Genomic DNA, 22,223 nt, shown 5'->3' with positions numbered 1-22,223 from the left:
CTGGTGAGCGCTCTCCTCCTGGCTTACAGATGACACCTTCTCAAAGTGACTTCAGCGGCAGAGAGAGGGTGAGTAGCGGGTGCTCTGGCTGTTTTCCTCTTGTTATAAGGCACAGATCCCATCATAGCGCCCCACCCTCCTGAGCTCACCTCAACCCACTCATCTCCCAAGGTCCACCCCTGAATACCATCACACTGGGGTTGGAGCTTCAACTTAGGATGCTGGGGTCCAGAGGCCTTGGATCCACACAAAGACGGCAATGATAGGGTCAGTTGCAGGTGGATTTCATGAGATGCTACAGATAAGGCTCTGGGGCAGCCCTTGACCCAAAGTAGCCCTTACTGTTAACAACACAGCAGTAAGGGAGCTGTGTCAACCTGGGGAACAGTTCCTTCCATGTACTAGGAAGGGAAATGGACCGGCAGGCAGTGTTGCAGGCTAAAAGGAACCCAGCGAGTTGGGGCATAGGATTCCAGTCACCCATAACATATGACATTTCCCTCAGTGCTTGTTAATACAATTCTGAGGCTTTTCTCTCTCTACAGAGACCAGTTTTTGTAAATCAGTGATTTTTAAGTCTGGCCCCAACTGTGAAACCTGGTTGCTTCTGGCCCCTGGGTCGTGGTCTGACCTCCCTGCCCGAGGGTCCCTGCACCTTTCCGTGAAGAAGGCGTGACTGTCCAGTCCCTTGGCAGCAGGGGACTGGCCGCCCTGCTCCTCCAGCGCGCCTCTGGAGCTGTCAGCCTTTGAGGCTGCGTAGTCCAGGGGTCCTAGAAGCCACCACCTTCCGTGTCTGTTCTCCGAACCTGGAAGCAGACCCAGGGACCACAATCCGCCCTCAGGATGCTGCGGATACCGGAGGCGCCCACAGCGCCCACAGCCCCCGCCTGGGTGGAGCCATCACGCTCCTCCCGGAGCCGCGCCTCGCTGGCCGATCAGTGGTCCCTGCAGCTGGCCCTCAAAGGTCGGAGCTACGGGGAAGTCTGCCCGCGCCCCGGGACGCCACCGTCCCTTCCAACACCAGCCCCGCGCACCGCCCTGGCCCTTGGAGCCGCACCCGAGCTCGGAGAACCAGCCCCAGCGGGCACCCAGGCCACCAGCAGGACGCCCACGCAGTGGAGTCCGGGCTAGCGGAAAGCGTCGGGTTCCCCTGGAGACGGCCCCGCCCCGTGCCACGCCACTCTCCACCTCCACCAATCCCCGCAAGGTGCTGCGCTCCCTCCTCTCCAGGTCCGCCCTCCAGCCCCGCCCACCAATCCCCGCTGGGGGCGGCACCCTCGGTCCCGCCTCTACCAGCAGTGCGGTAGCTGCCCCAGCCTGCTGGCTTTCAAGTGTCCCCAGGAACACCGCGGTTCAGAGTGTGCGCCAGGTACTGCCAATACCTGCGAGGGGGAGAACGCGGAAGGGAGACCGGCGGAAGCCGAGAACCAAGGTACTCTAGGACTCGACCAAGGCTTGATCAAGCCCCGCCTGATTGCAAAGCGGGGCTTTGGGGAATAGGTGTGCAGCGGGCACAGCGGGAGCTGCGACCTGGTGCAGGGCAAGGCCTGGGGAAGATCTTAGGGACCCGGGACTCTGGAGCAGGGCTTCAGAGGGTGCGCAGGAGTGTACGTCCACAGGCGCGTTACAGGAGCTGGATTGGGTCGTGGAGAGGCGCCGGCGGTGGGAAGCCGTCCTGCAACCAGGAGCGGCCCTCTGAGGCAAGGGTCGGGTGGTTGCCAGAACCAGAGGGAAGGGCACGAGAAGCCCACGCCCCCAGGCCTCCCCAAAGGCAAGCTTTCTGGGCTCCAAAGCAGCGGAGCCAGGACTCTGTCGTCTTAGGGTCCCCTCCTACACGCTCTAGTCTCCCAGTTCCTGTCTATTCCCTGGACCTCTTTAGCCCTTAGATACCCACCTTGGTTCCTGGGTCCTCTACTTTTGACCCTTCAACCCCTGGCATCTCCCGGTGCCCCCCTCCCTCCAGCTGCATCGTGGGAGCTGAGCAGAGGCAAACTGGGTTGTTTAAGATCCATTTGTTATTAAGAGACATAAAACAGTCAAGGGCCGAGGATAGCTCAGTGATAGTGTGCTTGCCAAGCTTGCTCAAGGCTCTGGGTCCAAATTCCAGCACAGAAAGGAAGGAAGGAAAACAGTCAACTAAAACTTCAAATCACCCTACAAATCTGTGAAGCCAAACCATCTGTTGTGGATTGAATAGATAAGGTGAAATCCTACCCCCTCCATTCCTGGGAATGCAGCCTTTTCTTGGAGGTAGTTTTTGGAGACGTGATCAAATAAGGATGAGGCTATTTAGGTGGGTCTTAAACCAATGTCCAGTGTCCCTTTGAGATGCAGAGACACAGACACAATGGGAGGACATTTCTGTTGTGAGACAACCTTCTGGTGTGGCCACAGCAGCTCTAGGAACTGAATACACTACTCAATAGGAGGAAAAAAGTGTGGAGGAAAAAAAACTTTGTGGCAAACTTTCTAGCCTGACAATTTGGTCAGATTAGAAAGAATTTGACAATTTGGTCAGATTAGAAAGGATTCTGAAAACTACAATGTGGCAAAAAAAGAAAAGGTGTTCTGGAAACTTCTACACAATGGGGATAATTCAAGATGAAATGCTGAGATTTTGCTTATATTCATAAAGTATATGCACCAATGCCTTTTAAAACTAGGCATATCAAGATTGAAGAGCTCTATTTCCACAAATTGATACAAATATCACTACAAATATGTTCAAAAGGAATGTTTTCATAATATTAATATACTGAAAATATTTAGGAATATTAAAGTTTGTGGTAAATTGGCAAGCCTGGCAAATTTAGCAGACTACTAACTTAGGAAATGAATCCTGTGAATCACCGTGACTTGCTAAGTAGGAACAAATCTCCAGGAATGTCACCACAGAAGGCATGTTCCAGCTATACCTCAGCAGCTGGGAGGGGGCTCCAGAGCCAGATCTCCGAGTGACTTAGACTACAGCATGGCAATGGAGGTGGTGGCACTTGGGACAATTTGGGAACCAGTCTGTTAGTTCAATGGGGTATAGGAATGAAGTCTGACGTAGGAGACTTTAGAACAGAAGACCCACCTCAAACACCCTCCAGTAAGGAGCTGAGGGGCTTTCAAGTTTGGTTGGATGCTGTGATCCAATTTTCCCCATTTCCTTTGCTTTCACCTAAAGCTGGCTTCCCCTTTGGGCCTTAAGGAGGTGCCTTCCCAATTCCTCCCTCCTATTGGCCATATCAGAGACCAGACCTAATCCTGCAGCAGTGAAGAGAGTATGGCCTTCATTGATTTGCAGGAGCAATTAGAACCTCTCCTGGAGCTGCTAGACAGGGAATCTCCGTCTCATTGGATGAATCCCATGAACTCTAGGGGGATACCATTCCCTCCTCAACCCAGGAAAGCAGGTCCCTTCCTTGGGATGGAGAAGAGGGAAACGGATGCTGGTAAGGCCTCCAGGGAATGAGACTGCAGCCAGTGAAGATTGGCTTCAAGATATTTGAGTATTGAGCTCAAAAGGGACCCAGGTTGCCATAACGATCTGACAAGTTATCAACAATTGGTACCTGCAGGAGAGAATGCAGACCACCAGAAGACTGTACAGACACATTTTGTGTGATATATGTAAGACTAGGTTGGGGGAAGGATGAAGAATGACTTCTTGCAGAATTATTTCAAATCTTAAGCAAAGCACAGAGAGGAAGAGGAACTGTTTTTACTATTATTACAATAAAACTGAAACTACAATCAACTAAATGTCTGTGAGGCTATGAGTTGCTCTTCACTGTAACTGTTCCCTGAGAAATACTAAATATCAGAAAAATCGACTGAAGAGATCTTCTCTTTCTTGTTTTTTCCATACTGAGGATTAAACCCAGCAGGAGTGCTTAACCACTGAGCAACATCCACAGTTCTTTTTGAGACAGTGTTTCACTAAGTTGCTGAGGTTGGCTTTGAATTTGCAATGCTCCTGTCTGGCCTCCCGAATTTCTGGGATTACAATCATGTGCCACAGCGCTGGGATGAAGAAATCCTAAAAGACTCTAAATAAGTTTAAAAAGTCAGAGGACTAACGCCGAAAGTTATTAAGAAAAACAGAAATAATCCCATCCTATGAAGAAATGACAAAAAGCTAATAGTAGTTTTACTTTATATGAACCATGTTTTGAAATAAAAAGGGAAATAAACTCAAAGATGACAAAGGACAATTTATTAGGAAATAGATAAAGGTATAACACTGCAACAATAACAAAAACCCACAGGAGGACATCATTACCGTAGAAACATGTATGATTGCATGAAGGTGTAACCTTACTTCGTGTACAACCAGTGAAGTGAAAAAATGTGCTCCATTTGTATACAATGAATCAAAGAGCATTCTTCTGTCATGTATACCTGATTAGAATTTTTTAAAAAACCCACAGGAAACCAAGTGGCCTTCTGTCAATAGGACAACCACAAGGTCCTTATGAAAGCCAGAAGGACGCTGGTCAGTGTTGGATTAGCTACTCCTCGATCCAGTCCATGTCCACGTCTACCAACCACCCTTCCAGCACAGGGCCGCATGGCTCAAGCTGGTAGGGAACCCAGTGGGGTCCTGAGACGCCCGCTTTCCGCCAATCAGAAAGCAGGCGCAAGGCCCCACCCACACCACGGCCAATCGGAGTCAATGCCAGGCCACGCCCAAGCCACGGCCAATCAGAGAGCCAAAGCTAGGTCCCGCCCTAGCCACCCGCTGCTGACCCTAACCTTAACCCCGCCCGGCGGGCCCAGGCGCGGGCGGGACATCGGCCCTAAGTAGACCCTCCGGGCGGTCCCCGCGATGGGCCCGGAAAGAGCTGCCCACAGCAGGTCCCCCGAGGTCGCGCCGCCGACGTTCACGCTCGTCGCCCCCGCGCTCTTCCTCGGAAACGCGCGCGCCGCGGGCGCCACGGAACTTCTGCAGCGCTCGGGTATCACGTTATGTGTCAACGTCTCCCGCCTGCAGCCCGGCCCAAGCGCGCCCGGAGTGGCCGAGCTGCGGGTGCCCGTTTTCGACGACCCGCACGAGGACCTGCTGGTGCATCTGGAGCCCACTTGTGCCGCCATGGAGGCCGCGGTGCGCGCCGGTGGCGCCTGCCTGGTCTACTGCAAGAACGGTCGCAGCCGCTCAGCCGCTGTCTGCACCGCCTACCTCATGCGATACCGCGGCCTCTCCCTGGAGAGGGCCTTTCAGGTTGGGGCTTCCGGGGCGGGGCCCGCTTTCGAGGGTGCGTCTTCCGGTAGGGGGCGGGGCCGTCTCAGAGACGGCCCTCTGGCTTGACTGGGCGTGGCCTCTCCGGCCGGGGCGGGGTCTGCTCTCAGGGGCGGGCCTTCCGCGCGGCTGGTCTCGCCTGGCGTGGCCCGAGTTCTTCGAAACCTGCGCGGGCTGACGTTGGGTTCCTCTTTTGTTCACAGACTGTCAAGATCGCCCGCCCGGTAGCCGAACCCAATCCGGGTTTCTGGTGTCAGCTCGAGAAGTACGAGCAGATCATCCAGGCCCAGGCCCAGGCCCGGCAGGCCCGGCAGGCCCCCCAGGCCCACCAGGCACGCCAGGCCCCCCAGGCCCCCCAGGCACGCCAGGCCCCCCAGGCCCACCAGGCCCCCCAGGCACGCCAGGCCCCCCAGGCCCCCCAGGCACGCCAGGCCCGGGAGCCCGCTGACCCCGGAAGCGCGCGACATGGACCCCAGCCAGCCGCGCGGTAGCCTTCCGAAGCCGGGCGGGAAGGGCGTTTGCTAACGAGAGGCGGGACGGCGGGACGTGCCCTGGTCACCGCCGCGGCTGGGCTCCACTTCCCCCAAGCCGCGTCTTCCTGAAGTGCAGTTCAAAGGAGGGGACTGGGAAGCCGCTGCCCAAGACCGACCATCTCTTCCTCTCACCCTTGGTCAGCTTCGTTTGTTCGTAGGTTTTGGTCAAATCTAAACCAGAGGTGGGGACGGGGACGGGGACGGGGACGGATCCCAGCTGCCAGTGCCTGGGGAACCTCCGCCTGCCAGAACTCCTCCTGCAGCTGAGGGCATGCGCTGCTCAGGCCTGCTGGAGCCTCAGTGCTTAGGGAGGCTGGACTTGCTGGAGCCTCAGTGCTTAGGGAGGCTGGACTTGCTGGAGCCTCAGTGCTTAGGGAGGCTGGACTTGCTGGAGCCTCAGTGCTTAGGGAGGCTGGACTTGCTGGAGTCTCAGTGCTTAGGGAGGCTGGATACGCCTCCTCCGCCTGTCAACTTGGCGCCTGACCCAGCAGCAGGCAGCCCTCTGTGGCCTCCTCGTGGAGGGTGGACTCCTAGTTCAGATAGGCCATCTGATGTTCTTTGGCCTTTAAACTCCTAGGAAATTAGTCACAGTTCACACTCCTTAAATAAGATAGTGGGGAAGGAGAACAGCACTCGGTGATTCCATGAATTACAGATACTGCAGTCTTTGGCTAATATGTATAAAGCAACGAGTAAAGTGCTGTAGTTGGTGTTTGTGTACCTCTCCATTCCTTTACTGTTCTACCCTCGTCCAGAGCCTCAGCGCCTCCTGGCTCTGCTCTTCACTTGGGGCGCAGTGGCCTCCACACCTGCATCACACAGCCTGGGCACTGGAGATCTTCCTCCTGCCTCATGATCAGCACAAAGCTGCACCACTCCCTGAAGGTCAGAATCAGTCCCCACCCTGCCAAGCAGCCCTGGGTTTGCCTCGGAGGAGTCCAAATAGTTGGGTGGTGTCAACCTCCTGCAAAGAGGACACTTGTCTACAGCTTTCCACCCGCGGAATGAAGCTAAAGGATAGGAAGCAGTTTCACGATAATTTGTGAAAATTATTGTGGTAATAGTGAGAGACCCACCCCTCCCTGCCCCTGTACACCTGGACCTAGATTTCTGGCTGTGTGGGGTACCACCCAACCCTGCTCATTGTTACTTGTCAGCAATGTCCATCCCTGTGTCCAGGCTTGCGTCCCCTGGCCTCTCATAGCCATTCCACCCTCCCATCAACCCTGTGGTTGCTACTGACCTGCCTCCATTTGGCTGGCTCAGCTGCAGTGCTTGCTGGGAAGGGGACCTGGCCCGGGTTTTACCCAGTGTGCCTGGATGATCCTTGCACATGACACCTGCAGTGAGGCCTCCAGCACCCTCTCCTCAGGGCTAGACACACCCCCTGACCTGCTCTAGGTGACAAGGGTAGAAGAGCCACAGGCTCAGGCAAGGCTGAATATCTATAGGTCACTCCAGACACTATCCCAACAGTTCCATTTGCAGAGCTATCCAGCTGCTCCTCCTCTCAGACTCCCAGCACCTGTCCCAAGGAGAGTAAGGCTCTTCTGAATGAATACAGCTTCCCTCTGGAGGCCTTTGCTGTCCTGCCAGCGAGCTGGAGCCCTGCCCATCTTGGTTCCCACCTCCTAGTGAGACCAGGGACCCACTTGGTCCCCTGGGTGCCCGCCCAGGTTAAGAGGGGGCAGAACATCTGTGCCTTAGAATGCCTGGGTGCATGCAGCACGTCAGAGCTGCTTCACTGACCCCATCACCAAAGGGCTGGAGTTCCTCTGGGAGAAACCAGGGGCAGTCCTGATTCCAGGTTTCTCTTGAGTCAGGATGAAGCCGCAGGGGACCTAGGGCGCAATGCTGAGTCCAGCAGCCGGGGGCAATCCAGGCAGTCGCCCTGGTGGGGGTGGGGTTTCAGGTTGGGAGGGGCGTTGCTGGAGGCACCTATGGGCTTGCCTCTGCAGCCTACTGGTTTCCCAAGTCACATAGAGCTTCCAGCACCTGCAAGGTGTCCTGGTGGGCTGACTTCAGTAATCACCGTGTTTTGTCTCAGAAGACTTCCTGTGTTAGCACCTTATAAATGTGGTGTGGAGGCACGGCCCTGCCCAGCTAGGGAAGAGGCAGAACAGCTCCTTTGGATGGGCAGGGTTGCCCCACTCCACCCTCCCAATGTGCAGAACCAGTTGTGGGGAGGTGACCAGGGCTCTCCAGAAGGAAAGGGATGAGTCCCCAACCCCTGCCCCCCACCAGTCCAACTGGGGAGACTAGGGTGGCAGCATCCCATGCTCCATTGATGGCAAGAAGGGCAACAAGGGCCTGAAGACTTCCAGACCCAGGCCAACTAGCCAGGGTGGGGTCTGGAAGATGAGCCGAACTGACAGTGCCATCTAAAACAGTCTAATCCAGGGCTGTCACCTGGGCAGGGTGTTGGGACCCCAGGTAACTGGTCCCTGAAAGGCAGCAAAGAGTGATCCCACCTCAGTTCTCTTCCCTCTTGGATCAGGACTGACCTCTGTGTCTCACTGACAGAGCCTTGGGGTTCCTGGAGTTTGGAGTGCTCCCCAGCTAAGAGGTCACATGGAGACCTGAGGAGCCACAGGAAATGTGAAGGGATGCCTCAGCGCTCACACCCCACATCTGGGAAGGGGTCTTTCCACCAGAGCAGCAGGGAGGGCCACGTTGGTCACAGGTTGGAAGACTGGGTCCAAACAGCTTGAGCACTACCTAGGAATGAACAGACACACCTTGATCCAGCAGGAGAGAAAAGACACCCCAAGAACCTGCGTTCCCACACCCTTGTCCACAGCCAGTGCTGGGCACCAGGCAGACCCCACCAGGTGAGAAGGTCTCCGAGTCCAGGCCTAGTACAAGCGGGCCCTGGGTAAAGTGCCTGAGCAGCACAGAATGCAGTTTCAAAACAGTCTGCCCTCCAGCCAGGCCAGTTTTTAAGGCAGCCCGGCTTAAGAGAACTTTCCCTGACCATGGGAGCATTTCCCGTCTGCTGTCCACTCCCTGACTGCAACACACAGGTAGACTCCAAATATGGCTGTGTAAGTGACAGCTATACTTCATTTAAATATAAACAGCCACTCACGCAAGGGCTGTGGTACTTGCTAGCTCATCCTTGAAGCTCCTGGGCTCTATTAACACCGCGTGCCAGACACAGGCCAACTGTCTGACTCGCCAGTAGGTGGGTCGGGGACCACTCCCAGGGCCTGCACCCAGAATAGACGGTTAGCGCCCAGTTCCCGACATTGCACTCCCCGGACACAGACCACACAAGCTACAACCCTCCTGGTGCCCCAGGTGTTGCCCGGCTCAGCAGCCGCCTCTGCAGTAGCTGGCCGGCTACAAACTGAAAGAGCGGTGACCCCGCCTCCGGAGTCTCCCCTGCGCGGCCAGGTGGAAAGTGAAGAGAGCAGGGCTGGGGAGCGCGCACAGGTACCCCACGCGCCGGGGCCCCTAGCTCCCAATACAGTGCCCAGGATCACAGCGTCCTGGTTCCTGCGCCCTCTCCACTCAGCGCTCGGCGCCCCGTGCCCGGCCCGCCCCGCTGGCGCACAGGCCCGGGCCCCGCGCACAGCGCCCCCGGCGGCGGCCGAGCGGAGCCCGAGCGGGGCGGCGCACGGCGCGGGGCCGGGCCGGGCGGCTCCCGGCGCGACTTCCTGTTGTGCCCGCGCCCCGCCGCCGCCGCCGCCGCCGCCGCAGCCCGGCGCCCCTTGCCCGCCGCCCGCGGCCCGGCGTGGCCGCAGCCCATGGATTTCACTTAGCGCCAGCGGCCATGGCGGCACAGTGCTGCTGCCGAAAGGCGCCAGGCGCGGAGGCCGCACCCGCCCGCCCGCCGCCCGAGCCGCCGCCCGCCCTGGACGTGGCCTCGGCCTCCAGCGCGCAGCTCTTCCGCCTCCGCCACCTGCAGCTGGGCCTGGAGCTGCGGCCCGAGGCGCGCGAGCTGGCCGGCTGCCTGGTGCTCGAGCTGTGCGCGCTGCGGCCCGCGCCCCGCGCGCTCGTGCTCGACGCGCACCCGGCCCTGCGCCTGCACTCGGCAGCCTTCCGCCGCGCCCCCGCCGCCGCCGAGACGCCCTGCGCCTTCGCCTTCCCCGCCCCGGGGCCGGGGCCCCCGCCGCCCCCGCTGCCCGCCTTCCCCGAGGGTCCGGGCACCGAGCCCGCCTCCTGCCCTCTGGCCTTCAGGCTGGACCCGTTCACCGACTATGGCTCCTCGCTCACGGTCACTCTGCCGCCTGAACTGCAGGCGCACCATCCCTTCCAGGTCATCCTGCGCTACACCTCGACCGACGCCCCCGCCGTGAGTCCCTCCCGGTGCGCGCAGGGGCTACGAGGCAGGGTGGTGGTGGTGGTCCGCAGGGCTCTCCAGGTGGCTTCTTGCCGCGCTGCCAGGCCAGGAGACCTTAATCTGCACCGTGCACATGGGGCACCTGCAGAGAACGTGGGGGAAGCTTGGCTCTGGAGTCCTGCCCTAGTGCCTTCTGCAATTCCCAGCTGCTTCCTGTGAACACTTAGGAACTTTGGATAGAGCTCCAGGTCCAGGCCCGGTGGCAGTGGGGACCATGACAGCATGTCACCCAGCGAGGTCCCTGTTCAGATGTTCTGTCCATGTCTGGGCTCAAGAGCAGCTTCTGATGGGCACCTGCCAAGCCATACTGGAGCCTGGCATTGAGGGGCTGGGGATGTAAGATGCAGAAGGGCCTCCTAGTGACCTTGCCTTCAGAGGGCTCAAACACCCAATCTGTTCTTGGGAGGTGGGCTGAGGGAAGGCCAGTCCCAGTGGGAGGCAGAGGAGAGGCTGGTGGACCATGGGGCTTGGCTCTGGGCTCCAGCGCTGGGCTGGCAGTGTGCTGAGGTGGGTGGGCCTCATGCTCCCAACACAGATGCACTAGGCTCTGCAGGGCTTTTGGCACAAGACACCCCCACCACTCCAGAGGACCTGCCAGAAAAGCCATGTGATCCAAGTCAGGCATTGTGACTGCATGGCCAATGGTGGGGCTTGCAGGATGGAGCAGAGCTTTCAGTTCCAAAGCATGGTAGTTCATGCCAGGTCCCCAGGAAGCACATAAAGCACACATATGACATCCAGTGTGCATGCACAGCATGTTCACAGCTCTGGAAGTCTTGGAGGGTCTGTTTTTTCACTGCCTGGGACACCCAAATGGACAGGTCAGAAATCAGGATGGGCCAAGGTGACAACTGGGCAGGAAAAGCCCAGATTGGAGGTACACCTGTGGGCCTCCTGTACTTTCCCAGGAGCTGAGCAGAGCCTGCCACTTCATTGTCCTCCCAGAGCCCTGTGGTCTGCCAGCTGCTGGCCCGCAGGGGTCGACCTGCATGTGCAGTCCAGGGCTCTCTGGTGTCAGGTGTGCCTCTCTGCATGACAAGTGGGAACTGAGGAACAACTTCCTTCCCTGGACCTCATCTTGAACTTGGACCCCATGTGTCTGTTCTACCAGTGCCAGCCAAGTGGAGGGCCAGGGCTTTTGCCAGGCTGTGCAGACAGGGCCAGTGCGTAAAGTGTGGCCATTGTTTCTGGGCTTCCCTTGCCCTGCAGGGTGTCCCTTGATTGTTTCAGACAGGGAATGTGATGTAGTCCCTTCAGACTGAGTGGATCCAGGATTGGTGGGCTGGGGACCAGGCTTGATGTGTGAGCTAGTCTATTTGCAGAAGCAGAGTGGCCTCTAGCTTTGGGCATTCACCGTTGCATGTGAGCACTGCAGAGCTCAGGGTCATGCCCTAAGCCTGTCCTTCTGCCAAGCAGGGGCACAGCTGGGTTGTACCCCTGCTAGTAGGCCCTCCAGAGGGGCTGCCTACTCTGGTCCACGCCCTCACACCCCAGCAGAACAGCTTTTTCCCTGACCCGCAGTGTCTGTTCCTTCCCTACCAGATAGATGTTCAGCGGCTGAACAGGTTGCCCTGCTGGGGCCCAGTGACCCACCTCTGGGCTAGGGGCCAGCCTCAGTGGAGAGCATACAGCTGAGGTTAAGGGGTGAGAGCTGGGGAGAGCCTGAGGGGCCCCTGGGGAGGGAGGGAGGGCACTGCAGGAGTGGAGACAATGCAGAGGAGGAAGGGGGCTAAAGGCACGTGAGCACGGCCAGGGCCTGTCCTCCAGCATGGTCAGGGAACACCTGCAGGGGGCTTCACACACAGCAGGGACACTCCGCCACCTAGGTCCCTAGGTTCTGGGCCTGCAGATCCCAGAGCTCTGGGGCAGGACCAGGAGGCTGCACAAGGTCCCAAGACAGGTCTCTAGGGCAGCCCTGGGCTGCCAGAAACAGAACCTCCGTAGGCTTGCTATGGTGAGGAGGCAGGGACAGGACAGACAGAAGGAAGAAATCTGCCAACAGACAGGAGTCAGATCTGTGTGGAAGGCAGCACTTCCGGACCTGGGACCCGCCTGAGTGTGGGGTCTGCAGGGCAGGCAGCCAGCCCCCTGGTCTGGGGGTGGCTGCTCCCAGGTCTGGCCTCTACTACCCTCTATGATAGTGGCCACTTTCAATTGCAGATCCGCCCACTCTTAGAGGAGAGTTGGAGATGTCTTCCAGTTGTGGCCTGTTTGTTTGACTTTGTTTCGGCAATCAAACTGCCCCAGTTGCTGGCAGGGTGGGTGCAGGACCAGGCAGCATAGTGGCAGCTCTCAGGGTGGGCCTGGCCTCCCCCTCTGGGTACAGAAAGTCTCAGCAGCAGTGGGGTGGGAGGGAGGCTTGGCCCTGAGGGTGGGCAAGAAGAGCAAACCAAGCCACCTGCTCCAGCCCTGCCTCCAGGCACAGCCAAGCCCTCCACGGCCACTCCTGTCCTCTTGGCACTTGGTGTCTGGCCTTCATTTACTGGCAGGCTGCCCTGGCCTGAATGCTGGCCCTGGGCACAGGCTGACTCCTTGGCAGTGTGGGTCACAGGAGGCTCTGGTTTTCCCGCTTTCTGTGATCCTGGCTGAGACCATGTGGCTGCCAGCTGTGGGGGTTTGGACCAGGTTCTGCTGTGCCTTGGTTTCCCTTTGAAGCTCAGGTAATGCCATGAAGGGCTTTCTTCTCTCCTCCCTGTTAGGACTGGGCTGGACCCAGACACATGGCCTCCTTCCTGGGCAAGGCCTGGCTATGGGGACTAGGGCAGGCCACAGGCCATGCTCTAGCTAATGACTCTTGCTGTTCCCCCCACCCGGGGAGAGGTGAGGACACCAGGTGGGCAGTGCAGGCTATGGACAGGAGCTGTGGTCTGTGACAAGCCCAGCAGTGGTCCCCTTCCAGACCCCTACTGCCTTCCTCTTCTGCCACTGCCCCTTCCTTGGCCCCAAGGCTCTGGCCTACAGCCTCAGACCAGGTGACTGCTGACACTCAACCCCACCTGCAGATCTGGTGGCTGGACCCAGAGCTGACCTACGGCAATGCCAAGCCCTTCGTCTTCACCCAGGGCCACTCCGTGTGCAACCGCTCCTTCTTCCCGTGCTTCGACACACCTGCCGTCAAGTGCACCTACTCAGCTGTGGTCAAGGTCGGGGCCCACCCGTGCCTCCTTTAGAGGCTGCATGAAGGGCTGAGGCCACTGGCCTGGCTAGTCACAAGGGAGCTTGCCTACCTCCTCTTCTCTGTTGCCTGTTTGGGCTGTGGCCCCAGATGCCACTAGGCCACTGTCCGAGGGAAATACACCTCCCCACTGTGCAGAAGGACAGCTCTGCAGGGAGGGTGGCCAGGTTGCATTCCTGATGAGGGCCCTTCCTAGACCACAGTGAGGCCCTGACTGGACAAGAAGCCTTCTGTCCGGAGCATGGCTTGTAGGGCTGTCTGATGGGATGTTGGGTTCCCTCTCGTGGATGGGGAGCTCCTTGACTGAGATTGTGGGACCCCCACCCAGGGGAGAGGTGGGGACACCAGGTGGGCAGTGCAGGACCCCCCACTGGAAGGTATAGGGCTCCCTGGTGAAGACCTGGGTCCCTATCACAGATGTGGGTCTCCTGCCCTGGGGGTGAGTGCCCTGCCTGGTAGACTGCCTATCCTCGGCTGGCCCCCTTGCAGGCCCCATCAGGGGTACAGGTGCTAATGAGTGCCACCCAGAGCGTGTACCTGGAAGAGGAAGGTGTCTACCGCTTCCATATGGAGCACCCTGTGCCCGCCTACCTCGTGGCCCTTGTGGCTGGAGACCTCAAGCCAGCAGACATCGGACCCAGGTAGGCCTCCGGTCCTGCTGCTCCCATGCAAGGTGGTCCAGGCCTCAGGCAGAGCCCCCACAGCCTGGGTCTGCACCCTGCACCCATAGCTGCCCTGCCCAGGCCCCTGGGCTGCAGGTATGTGGCCTGCTGCCAGGCCCTGCTCATCCACACATTCTCAGACCAGACAGCCTGACCTGTCCAGTGCTCTATCAGCCTGAACTTCCAAGGCCACATGCAGCCACATGCTCTCGCAGGTTCCTTTATCCAGAGACAGAGCAGATCAAATGGTCGCAGAGTGCGGGGCCACCCCTGCACTCCGGAGGGAAGGGCCACTGTAGCCCCTGTCCAGGGTGGTGGGCTAAGGCAGTCAGCCCGGCCAGAGGAGGCAGAAGGAAGGCCTCAGCCCACCCTCTGCACCCTCTGCAGGAGCCGTGTGTGGGCAGAACCATGTCTCCTCCCCACGGCCACCAGCAAGCTGTCAGGGGTGGTGGAGCAGTGGCTGAGTGCGGCAGAGCGGCTCTACGGGCCGTACATGTGGGGCAGGTACGTCCAGTCCCCTGGCGGCCTGCCACCACGTGAGGGAGGCCACGTCCCTGCCCTCTGGAGGAAGAAGGTGCATGCCCTCGGCCCTGTCCCCCATCTCCTGGGAAGAAGGGAACTCCCTGCAGGGCTGGAGCGCTGCCCCTGATGGAGATGCCCTCCGTCACCTGCACTCACGGCACAGGTACGACATCGTCTTCCTGCCACCCTCCTTCCCCATCGTGGCCATGGAGAACCCCTGCCTGACCTTCATCATCTCCTCCATCCTCGAGAGTGACGAGTTTCTGGTCATTGATGTCATCCATGAGGTGGCCCACAGCTGGTTTGGCAATGCCGTCACCAACGCCACGTGGGAGGAGATGTGGCTCAGCGAGGGCCTGGCCACCTACGCACAGCGCCGCATCACCACAGAGACCTATGGTACCACCTGGGGAGGAGTCTGGAGCAGCCTCGGGCAGATGGGGCACTGCCCTCTGCCAGGGGCTAGAGCTGGCCCAGCCTCCTGTGTTCTGTGTCCTGCTCTCCTCTGGGGTCTGGCCCACAGGCTCAGGGCAGGGAGCTAAAGGGCCAGCGTGGCTCCACTGTGGCAGCTCTCCCGACTCCACCACCTCCTCTCGCCTGCCTGGCCCTCCCCACCCAGGTGCCGCCTTCACCTGCCTGGAGACAGCCTTCCGCCTGGACGCCCTACACAGGCAGATGAGGCTCCTTGGAGAGGACAGTCCAGTCAGCAAGCTGCAGGTCAAGCTGGAGCCAGGTGCCTGCTCCCACCAGGCCTGTGCCTGGGACCCTGTGGATGCCACCCACCCCTCAGGCCTCCTTCCCTGCCTCTGGCTTGCTCAGGCCAGGCTGACCCCCACCAAGGTCAGGATGGGTGTTCCCAGCCCAGGAACACCTTCTGGGCTACCCTGGCCTGCCACTGTCTCATGCCTTCAAGTGCCCATCACTGAGATGTAGATCCTCAGGTGCCCGAGCCCCCAGGCAGGGAAGGGCCAGGCCCGTCCCTGCACACCCAGGGTGCTAGTAGGACCCTGCCCTTATGAGGGACAGTGGTCCTCTGCCCATCCTGCTCCTCAGGGCAGGCCACAGCCCTCCCCTCCCCTGCCAGCCCAGACAAGGTATTCCCTGCAGGCGTGAACCCCAGCCACCTGATGAACCTGTTCACCTATGAGAAGGGCTACTGCTTCGTGTATTACCTGTCCCAGCTCTGTGGAGACCCCCAGCGCTTCGACGACTTTCTCCGAGTGAGCAGACTGGACCTGCGCCTCCTGCCTCAGCCCCGCCCCCAGCACACAGGGCTGCCTGTCTTGGGTGGAGGGTGGAGTCGGTAGGGACACCCAGAGCTCTACCAGGACCTGGCCTGCTTAGACACCACGTCCTTCCTCTCCTGTCCACCCCAGTGGGCCGCTCTACGGCCCTGGGCTGCTCACGTCCACGGCACACACCCTGAGTTGCTATGAAGGCCCCAGCTCTGCCGGGCCGGGCACGCCCAGCCCTCCAGGCCTGCTCAGTCGCCACCCCTCCCCACACAGGCCTACGTGGAGAAGTACAAGTTCACCAGCGTGGTGGCCCAGGACCTGCTGGACTCCTTCCTCAGCTTCTTCCCAGAGCTGAAGGAGCAGAGTGTGGACTGCCGGGCAGGTGAGAGCGGGGACCTGTCTGCCCAGGCTGCTGGCCCGACTGGAGAAAAGCCCATCTGTCACCTCTTTCCTTTAGCCGGCCCTCACTGACCCCCGTGGGCCCCAGGCCTGGACCATGAGGACAAAGGAGGCTGTGCCTCCCAGCCTGGGGGGCCGGGTTGGCCCTGCTGGCTCCACTACACCACACCCCCGAGGACTTCCCAGGGGTCTGAGGGTATGGGGAGTCGAGGAAGCAACTGGAGGGTCCTGAAATCCAGGGAGGGGCCAGGATTTGCTGGAAGGCAGTTAGGCACAGCTGGGAGCTCTGGGCATGGTGACCCTGGATTCTGGAAGGTCCCTAAGTGCATCAAGTGTTTTGGGGGTAGGGGAGTGGCCAGCCTGGTACCACTGCTTTAGAGCATGTGTCATCACCTCACAGTGAGGTCACCTTTAAAGGACTCAGTTGTTCTTGTGCCCAGGCTGGGCCTGGAGAGGGTGGTGGTCACATGGCCACTGATCCGAGTCCTTCTGGCTTCCCTGTGACCTTCACAGGAGTCTCTCTGGGGGCTTAAAGAGGCAGGCACTGGCTGGAGATGACCCTTCCCAATTACCCATGTCCCTGGGAGCCTCAGTTCCTAGAACCAGCCACTTCAGAGCTGGGTCTTCTGGGCAGGCTGGGTGGACCACAGGACCGCTGTTCCTTGCAGGGCTGGAGTTTGAGCGCTGGCTCAATGCCACGGGCCCACCGCTGGCCGAGCCGGACCTATCTCAGGGGTCCAGCCTGACCCGGCCTGTGGAGGCCCTGTTCCAGCTGTGGACGGCGGAGCCCCTCGATCAGGCGGCAGCGTCAGCCAGTGCCGTCGACATCTCCAAGTGGAGGACCTTCCAGACGGCACTCTTCCTGGACCGGCTCCTGGATGGGTCCCCGCTGCCTCAGGGTGGGTCCCTCAGCCAGCAGGTGGCCCTGGGGGGAGTGGCACTGGCCTGGCCTGACTTGCTGCTGCCCCACAGAGGTGGTGATGAGCCTGTCCAAGTGCTACTCCTCCCTGCTGGACTCCATGAATGCTGAGATCCGCATTCGCTGGCTGCAGATCGTCGTGCGCAACGACTACTACCCAGACCTCCACCGGGTGCGGCGCTTCCTGGAGAGCCAGGTGCAGACACCTGCCTGGGGTCGTGGCTGGGGGTGGCCTCACCTCAGGGGCCCAACCACCCTCTCTCTCTCCAGCCTGACTGCTCAGGCAGGCAGGCACACCAGAGAGCTGGGTGGGAAGGTCTGGGGGTCTGGGCTGGGAACCGGCCTGAGTCGGGGGAGACAGGTATAAGTCAAAGCTCAGAGGCAGCCTGGACTGTACCAGTCCTTGGAGAGACCATGGAGGCCCAAGATGGGAGTTGGTGTCCAAGGGTCTCCGCTCACAGCCTGGACCTGGCTGGGCCTCCAGCCTGTGGTGTTCAGCTCCCAGGTGGGCACAGGGACGTCCGAGTTCCGCCAACAGTGGCAGGCTCCAGCCTGTGGTGTTCAGCTCCCAGGTGGGCACAGGGACGTCCGAGTTCCGCCAACAGTGGCAGGTTCCAGCCTGTGGGACCTGACTTCCCTGGGGCACCCCTCCAGCCCAATCAGCATGGAATATGAGGTCAGGGTGACCGACTGTGGGGGTCTTGGGCTGTGTGAGTCCAGACCAAGGCCTGGTGAAGTAGCTGGAGCAGGTCCAGGGATTGGAAGGCCTCTAGCCAGGCGGGGTTGGTGGGCGAGGCCCGGGGAGCCCACTAGGTGACCTGGTGTCCCCACAGATGTCGCGCATGTACACCATCCCGCTGTATGAGGACCTCTGCACGGGTGCCCTCAAGTCCTTTGCGCTGGAGGTCTTCTATCAGACGCAGGGCCGGCTGCACCCCAATCTGCGCAGAACCATCCAGCAGATCCTGTCCCAGGGCCTGGGCCCCAGTGCCGAGGCCAGCACTGAGCCCAACGCCGAGCTGGCCAGAGCTGGGGCAGAGGCAGGGTCAGACTCGGCAGCCCTGCTGCTGGGCGACGAGGCCCCCAGTAGCACCATCTCTCTCAGGGACGTCAACGTGTCTGCCTAGCCCTGACATTGGGCCAACCTTCAACCTCCCAGACACCAAGATTGTGCCTTCTGTGGCCCGGGCCGCCATGACTGCGCCTTGGCTCTGGCCACGAGCTCAGCCCGGGCCCATGAGCCTCTCCCATGGGCTCTCCCAGGCTGGGGGCTTGGGGAGAGGGATTCTGTCTAGTGGCAGCCCTGGGGGCCTGAGCTCATCCTGTCCCAGTTCTCCTGCACTGTGGGCCTCAGGACTAGCCTTATACACCACGCCTCCCATCTCAACACTGACAGCCATGCGTGGCCCTGGACACCCACACCTGCTGGACACCATCCTGGGACCGCAGCTCCAGCAGCTCATGGCAACCACCACACTGTGCCTTACGTCTGCAGACAGGCTACACTGCCCCCGAAGCACAGCTTCCCTAGAACCCTGCACTGTTATCCCCTGGCAGAGGGACAAGGACGCGATGCACCCTCACCGTGGGGGCTGGGGACAGGAGAGAAGGGGCATCACATGGGGAGCCTTGGCCCCTCGGCACATGGAGTCCAGGCCCCAGAGGCCTGTTCTCCCAGCTGCCTGGGGCAGCGGCACAGCCATCCGGCTCACCCCAGGAAGGGGGTGGTGCTGATGCTCTTGGGGCACACCTGCTGGAGGCACGAGGTAGGAAGGCTCCAGCTTGGGACTGTGCAGTGGGCACCACGTGACTGTCCCATTAAACCTCCACTCTGCAGACTGACCTCCCTTTCTGTCTGTCCCCATGCCTGTCCTCTGCCCTGTATGGGGCTGGGGTTTGGGGCAAGCACGCCCCAGAGCCCACAGCAGCAGGCCTCCCCTTGTCCTCTGCCAGGCCTCCTGGGCATGAGCATAGCCTCCCCAGGACCTGCAAAGTGGCAGGCTGTCACACCCTGACTGTGGACCGTCACCGAGTCTGGCCTTGGTGGCAGGTCCCTTCCACAGTGGACTGCAGGCAGAGGCATTTGTGGCAGGGAGAGTCTTGGAGGTTATGGGTGTCGGAACTGTAGGAAGTCCCCCAATGCAGGGCCACCACCATTATGGCAGGCCATGGGGTTTGATGTCCCCACTGTGACAAAGGCAGCTCTGCTCACAAGGTGGTGGCTAGCACAACTCCACATAGCCACTCAAGGACTCAGGCTGGCAGCAGGGCCACCATCTGGACCACACAGAACTTTGCTTCTTCCACCTGGGCAACATGCTGTGGCCTGGAGATAACACATCTCTTGTCCCAGCTGGCTGGCCACCCTCCAGACTCTGTCACCAGTTGTCTCATGCACCCTCTTTCCTGTTCAGGATGTACCCTCCCACCTCCCAGGGGAGACAGTCCAAGTACCCTCCAAAAGTTTGGGACCAGGGTTTGGGTCACCTCTCCATAAGATGGCTCATGTGCACAGTCCACCTCAGCACTGGGACATCCAGGGACAGGAACCCAGAGGCCACCTTATCCTCATACCGAGCACTGAACAGGGAGGGGTGGATGCAGTGGTGCCCTACACAGGAGAAGGATGGGGTCACCTGAGCTCAGCCCTGCCGGGTGGTCACAACCAAAGCCAACACACAGCTGCGTTCTCTGGACCTAGGCACCATCCTCATAAGGACCCACCCTTTTGCTGGTTCCTTGCCCTCGCCCCAATATGGGGCCCACAGAAAGGCTGTCCCTGGCAGCCTCTTCCCTGTGAAAGCTGTCTCCAGGTCTCCAGTCAAACTAATCCCAGGCTCGTGGTTTCTTTGGCAATTATTCAAGGCAACACCTTTGTGGTCTCTGGCTTTCTGACCCCAGTGCCAGGCGCCACAGCCGCACCCACAGAGCTGCCTCCAGACACTCCTTGGATCTGTCAGAAGAGACACCTAGCAGTGATAGCCACAGTGGGGGCACGCCCAGGATGCCATCCTTGATGCCACTCTGTCCTGGCTCTGCACACTCCCATCAGGGGGCAGAGGCATGCCCTTTGAGAAAAGCCCTGCCCTCCTGGCCTGCCTCACTGCCTTTCCCCAGCTCCCAAACCTGGAAGGTGCCATCGGTTCCCTTCCTGCAGGTCCTTGTCAAGGCAGCCTGTGACCAATCTTCACTGCCAACCCCCTCCCCACCTCCTCCGCTCCCACTCCTGTCAGTGCATGCCACCTGCTTCGCGAGGCCCACAGGTCAGCCAACATTCCAGCTGTGTTTGCTGACAGCCACAGCCCAGTCTGGTCAGTGCATACCCGTGTTCTGTCAGGCTGGACTGCTGGAGCCACCAGCAATGCGACAGCATTGCTGTCTGCAGCAAGGAAGTTCACATCTCAGGCTGCAGTCCACCTCGGCTGGCAGGGTGGCTGGGCTTTCTCCTTAGGGTGCTGATGGAGGAGACACTGGGGTTCCAGGCACTGTGCCAGGATAACAAGAGCTGTGGAGGGCCCTACACCACTTCTGTTCCTGCAGGCCCACCCACCCCAGCCTGAGCACGGCAGTCAGGGTATTTGGCAGACAGCACCCATCACCATCAGAAGAGCTGAGAATGTTGGGAAATGCCTGCCTTTAAGAACAGGGTAGGGCTTACCAGCAGGTAGGAAGAGAGTGGTTAAAGGACCCAGGATGTCACTGAAAGGGGACGGGGCCTTAGTGCAAGAGACTGGCCTCCAGAGGCAGCTGGAGGGCTGAAGCTGAGGCAACAGTGTGAGGAGGTGGGTGGATTTGCCTGTTCAGTCCCTATTGCTGCAGGCGCTCCAGTCCTTAGAGTCCAGATGGAGTCTTCCGAGTCTCAGTTAATGTCTTATGAAGTTAGACTTGTCCTTAGTGCTTCTCTTCCTTTCCCTACTCTTACTAAAATTTACTGGTGGTATTTGCTTCTTAAGTCCAGAGGTTTTAGACAGAATAGTGGGAACTTCTAGCACAAAGATCAGGCACAACTGAGAATAACTCGCTTGGGTTAGTAAACATGTGGAAAAGGACAACATGCTCAGCCAACCAAATTTAGACCAAACAGAGTTGAAGAATGATCAGAAGAGGGCTTTAGGACACATTAAAGAATCGGACAAATGGTGCGTGTATCTGTGTGTCTGCATGCATGTAAAATAAACTATACAACAGGACTAGGTCTTTGTGAAACAAGAACAAGTAGTAAATGAAAAAACAGCCAAATACCTTAGAATTTTTAAAAAGTTAATTATTAAGAGAAATAAAATGAAAATTCTGTAGAATAGTCACAATGAAGAGGAAATTCATAGCCTGGAATATCAAGACAGAGTGAAGTGATTTTTTTTAAGAAAAAAGTAGTAGAAACTACTTAAGATTTAGGGGTCAAGAAGTAAAAAATAAAACTACACAAAAAAGTTAAATTTGATCAAGGCATCCTAATCCTCAACCATTTGTTCCCCTTGTCACACTAGGGGCCTTACCAAGAGTCCTTCCTCCCACCAAGTCTTTAGCCTCCCTTTTCTGTAGCTGCTTTCTCCTCCTTCCTCCTCTGATTCTCACCTCTCTGCTTTCCCCATCAGCCCATCCCACTCATCCAGGCGGAGCCATGCCCTCAGAAGCCTACCTACCCAAGTACCCATGGAGGTTTCCCTAACAAAGACTGTTTGTACTAAGAGGAATATGATGTCAGCTGCGAAGACTACCTCCCACCCTCTTTCCCCGTGAATGATCACTTGGTCAGACCCAAGCGAAGGGGAATCATAACCAAGTGTGGGGCTGGGCAGGGACATCCTCAGCTATGTGTGGAGCATGGTAAGGGTGTGGCCAGAGCCGCCAGGCTCAGCACAGGACCTGAGAGAGCTCTTGCTGGCCAAGGCAGAGTGTTCAGACCACTGCCACCTAGAGAGCACTCTTTGTTCAAAATGAACAAACAAAAACCTCAGTCTCTCAAGTGGATTCAACAACCGTGATACTGGCAACAGCCCACATCTAAAATCTGCTCACCTCTAAGGTCGGAAGCCAACTTTGGAGACTATCTACATAATACTCTAATAAGGTTTAAGAACACACCTTGGGATAATAGGTTAAAAAAATCCTATAAGAACCATGTATTGTTTTTGTAATGGGAAAAAGCCAAGGCTTAATCTAAAATATCACCAAAAAAGAGCCCCTGCCCTGCTGTGGTGAGCAG

The 22,223-nt window shown here is 58.7% G+C and overlaps 2 protein-coding genes across 2 annotated transcripts; both read left to right on the top strand.

Annotated features, from left to right (window-relative positions):
* Nucleotides 1-4,439: 4,439 nt before the first annotated feature.
* Dusp28 (dual specificity phosphatase 28) lies at nucleotides 4,440-6,470 on the top strand. The gene is made up of 2 exons (XM_076866493.2): nucleotides 4,440-5,209; nucleotides 5,431-6,470. Exons 1-2 carry the CDS (start codon nucleotides 4,817-4,819, stop codon nucleotides 5,716-5,718), a joined length of 681 nt encoding a protein of 226 aa, XP_076722608.2. The 5' UTR covers nucleotides 4,440-4,816; the 3' UTR covers nucleotides 5,719-6,470.
* A 2,973-nt stretch (nucleotides 6,471-9,443) lies between these two features.
* Rnpepl1 (arginyl aminopeptidase like 1) lies at nucleotides 9,444-18,859 on the top strand. The gene is made up of 11 exons (XM_076866485.2): nucleotides 9,444-10,057; nucleotides 13,108-13,248; nucleotides 13,770-13,921; nucleotides 14,330-14,446; nucleotides 14,628-14,863; nucleotides 15,084-15,197; nucleotides 15,572-15,684; nucleotides 15,973-16,081; nucleotides 16,767-16,997; nucleotides 17,071-17,213; nucleotides 17,851-18,859. Exons 1-11 carry the CDS (start codon nucleotides 9,536-9,538, stop codon nucleotides 18,142-18,144), a joined length of 2,172 nt encoding a protein of 723 aa, XP_076722600.1. The 5' UTR covers nucleotides 9,444-9,535; the 3' UTR covers nucleotides 18,145-18,859.
* The last annotated feature ends 3,364 nt before the right edge of the window (nucleotides 18,860-22,223 follow it).

The sequence above is a fragment of the Callospermophilus lateralis genome, chromosome 9 (assembly GCF_048772815.1).
Source record: "Callospermophilus lateralis isolate mCalLat2 chromosome 9, mCalLat2.hap1, whole genome shotgun sequence".
NCBI lineage: Eukaryota > Metazoa > Chordata > Mammalia > Rodentia > Sciuridae > Callospermophilus > Callospermophilus lateralis.
The sequence above is the reverse complement of the archived record's forward strand: the minus strand, read 5'-3'. Positions and strand labels throughout refer to the sequence as shown.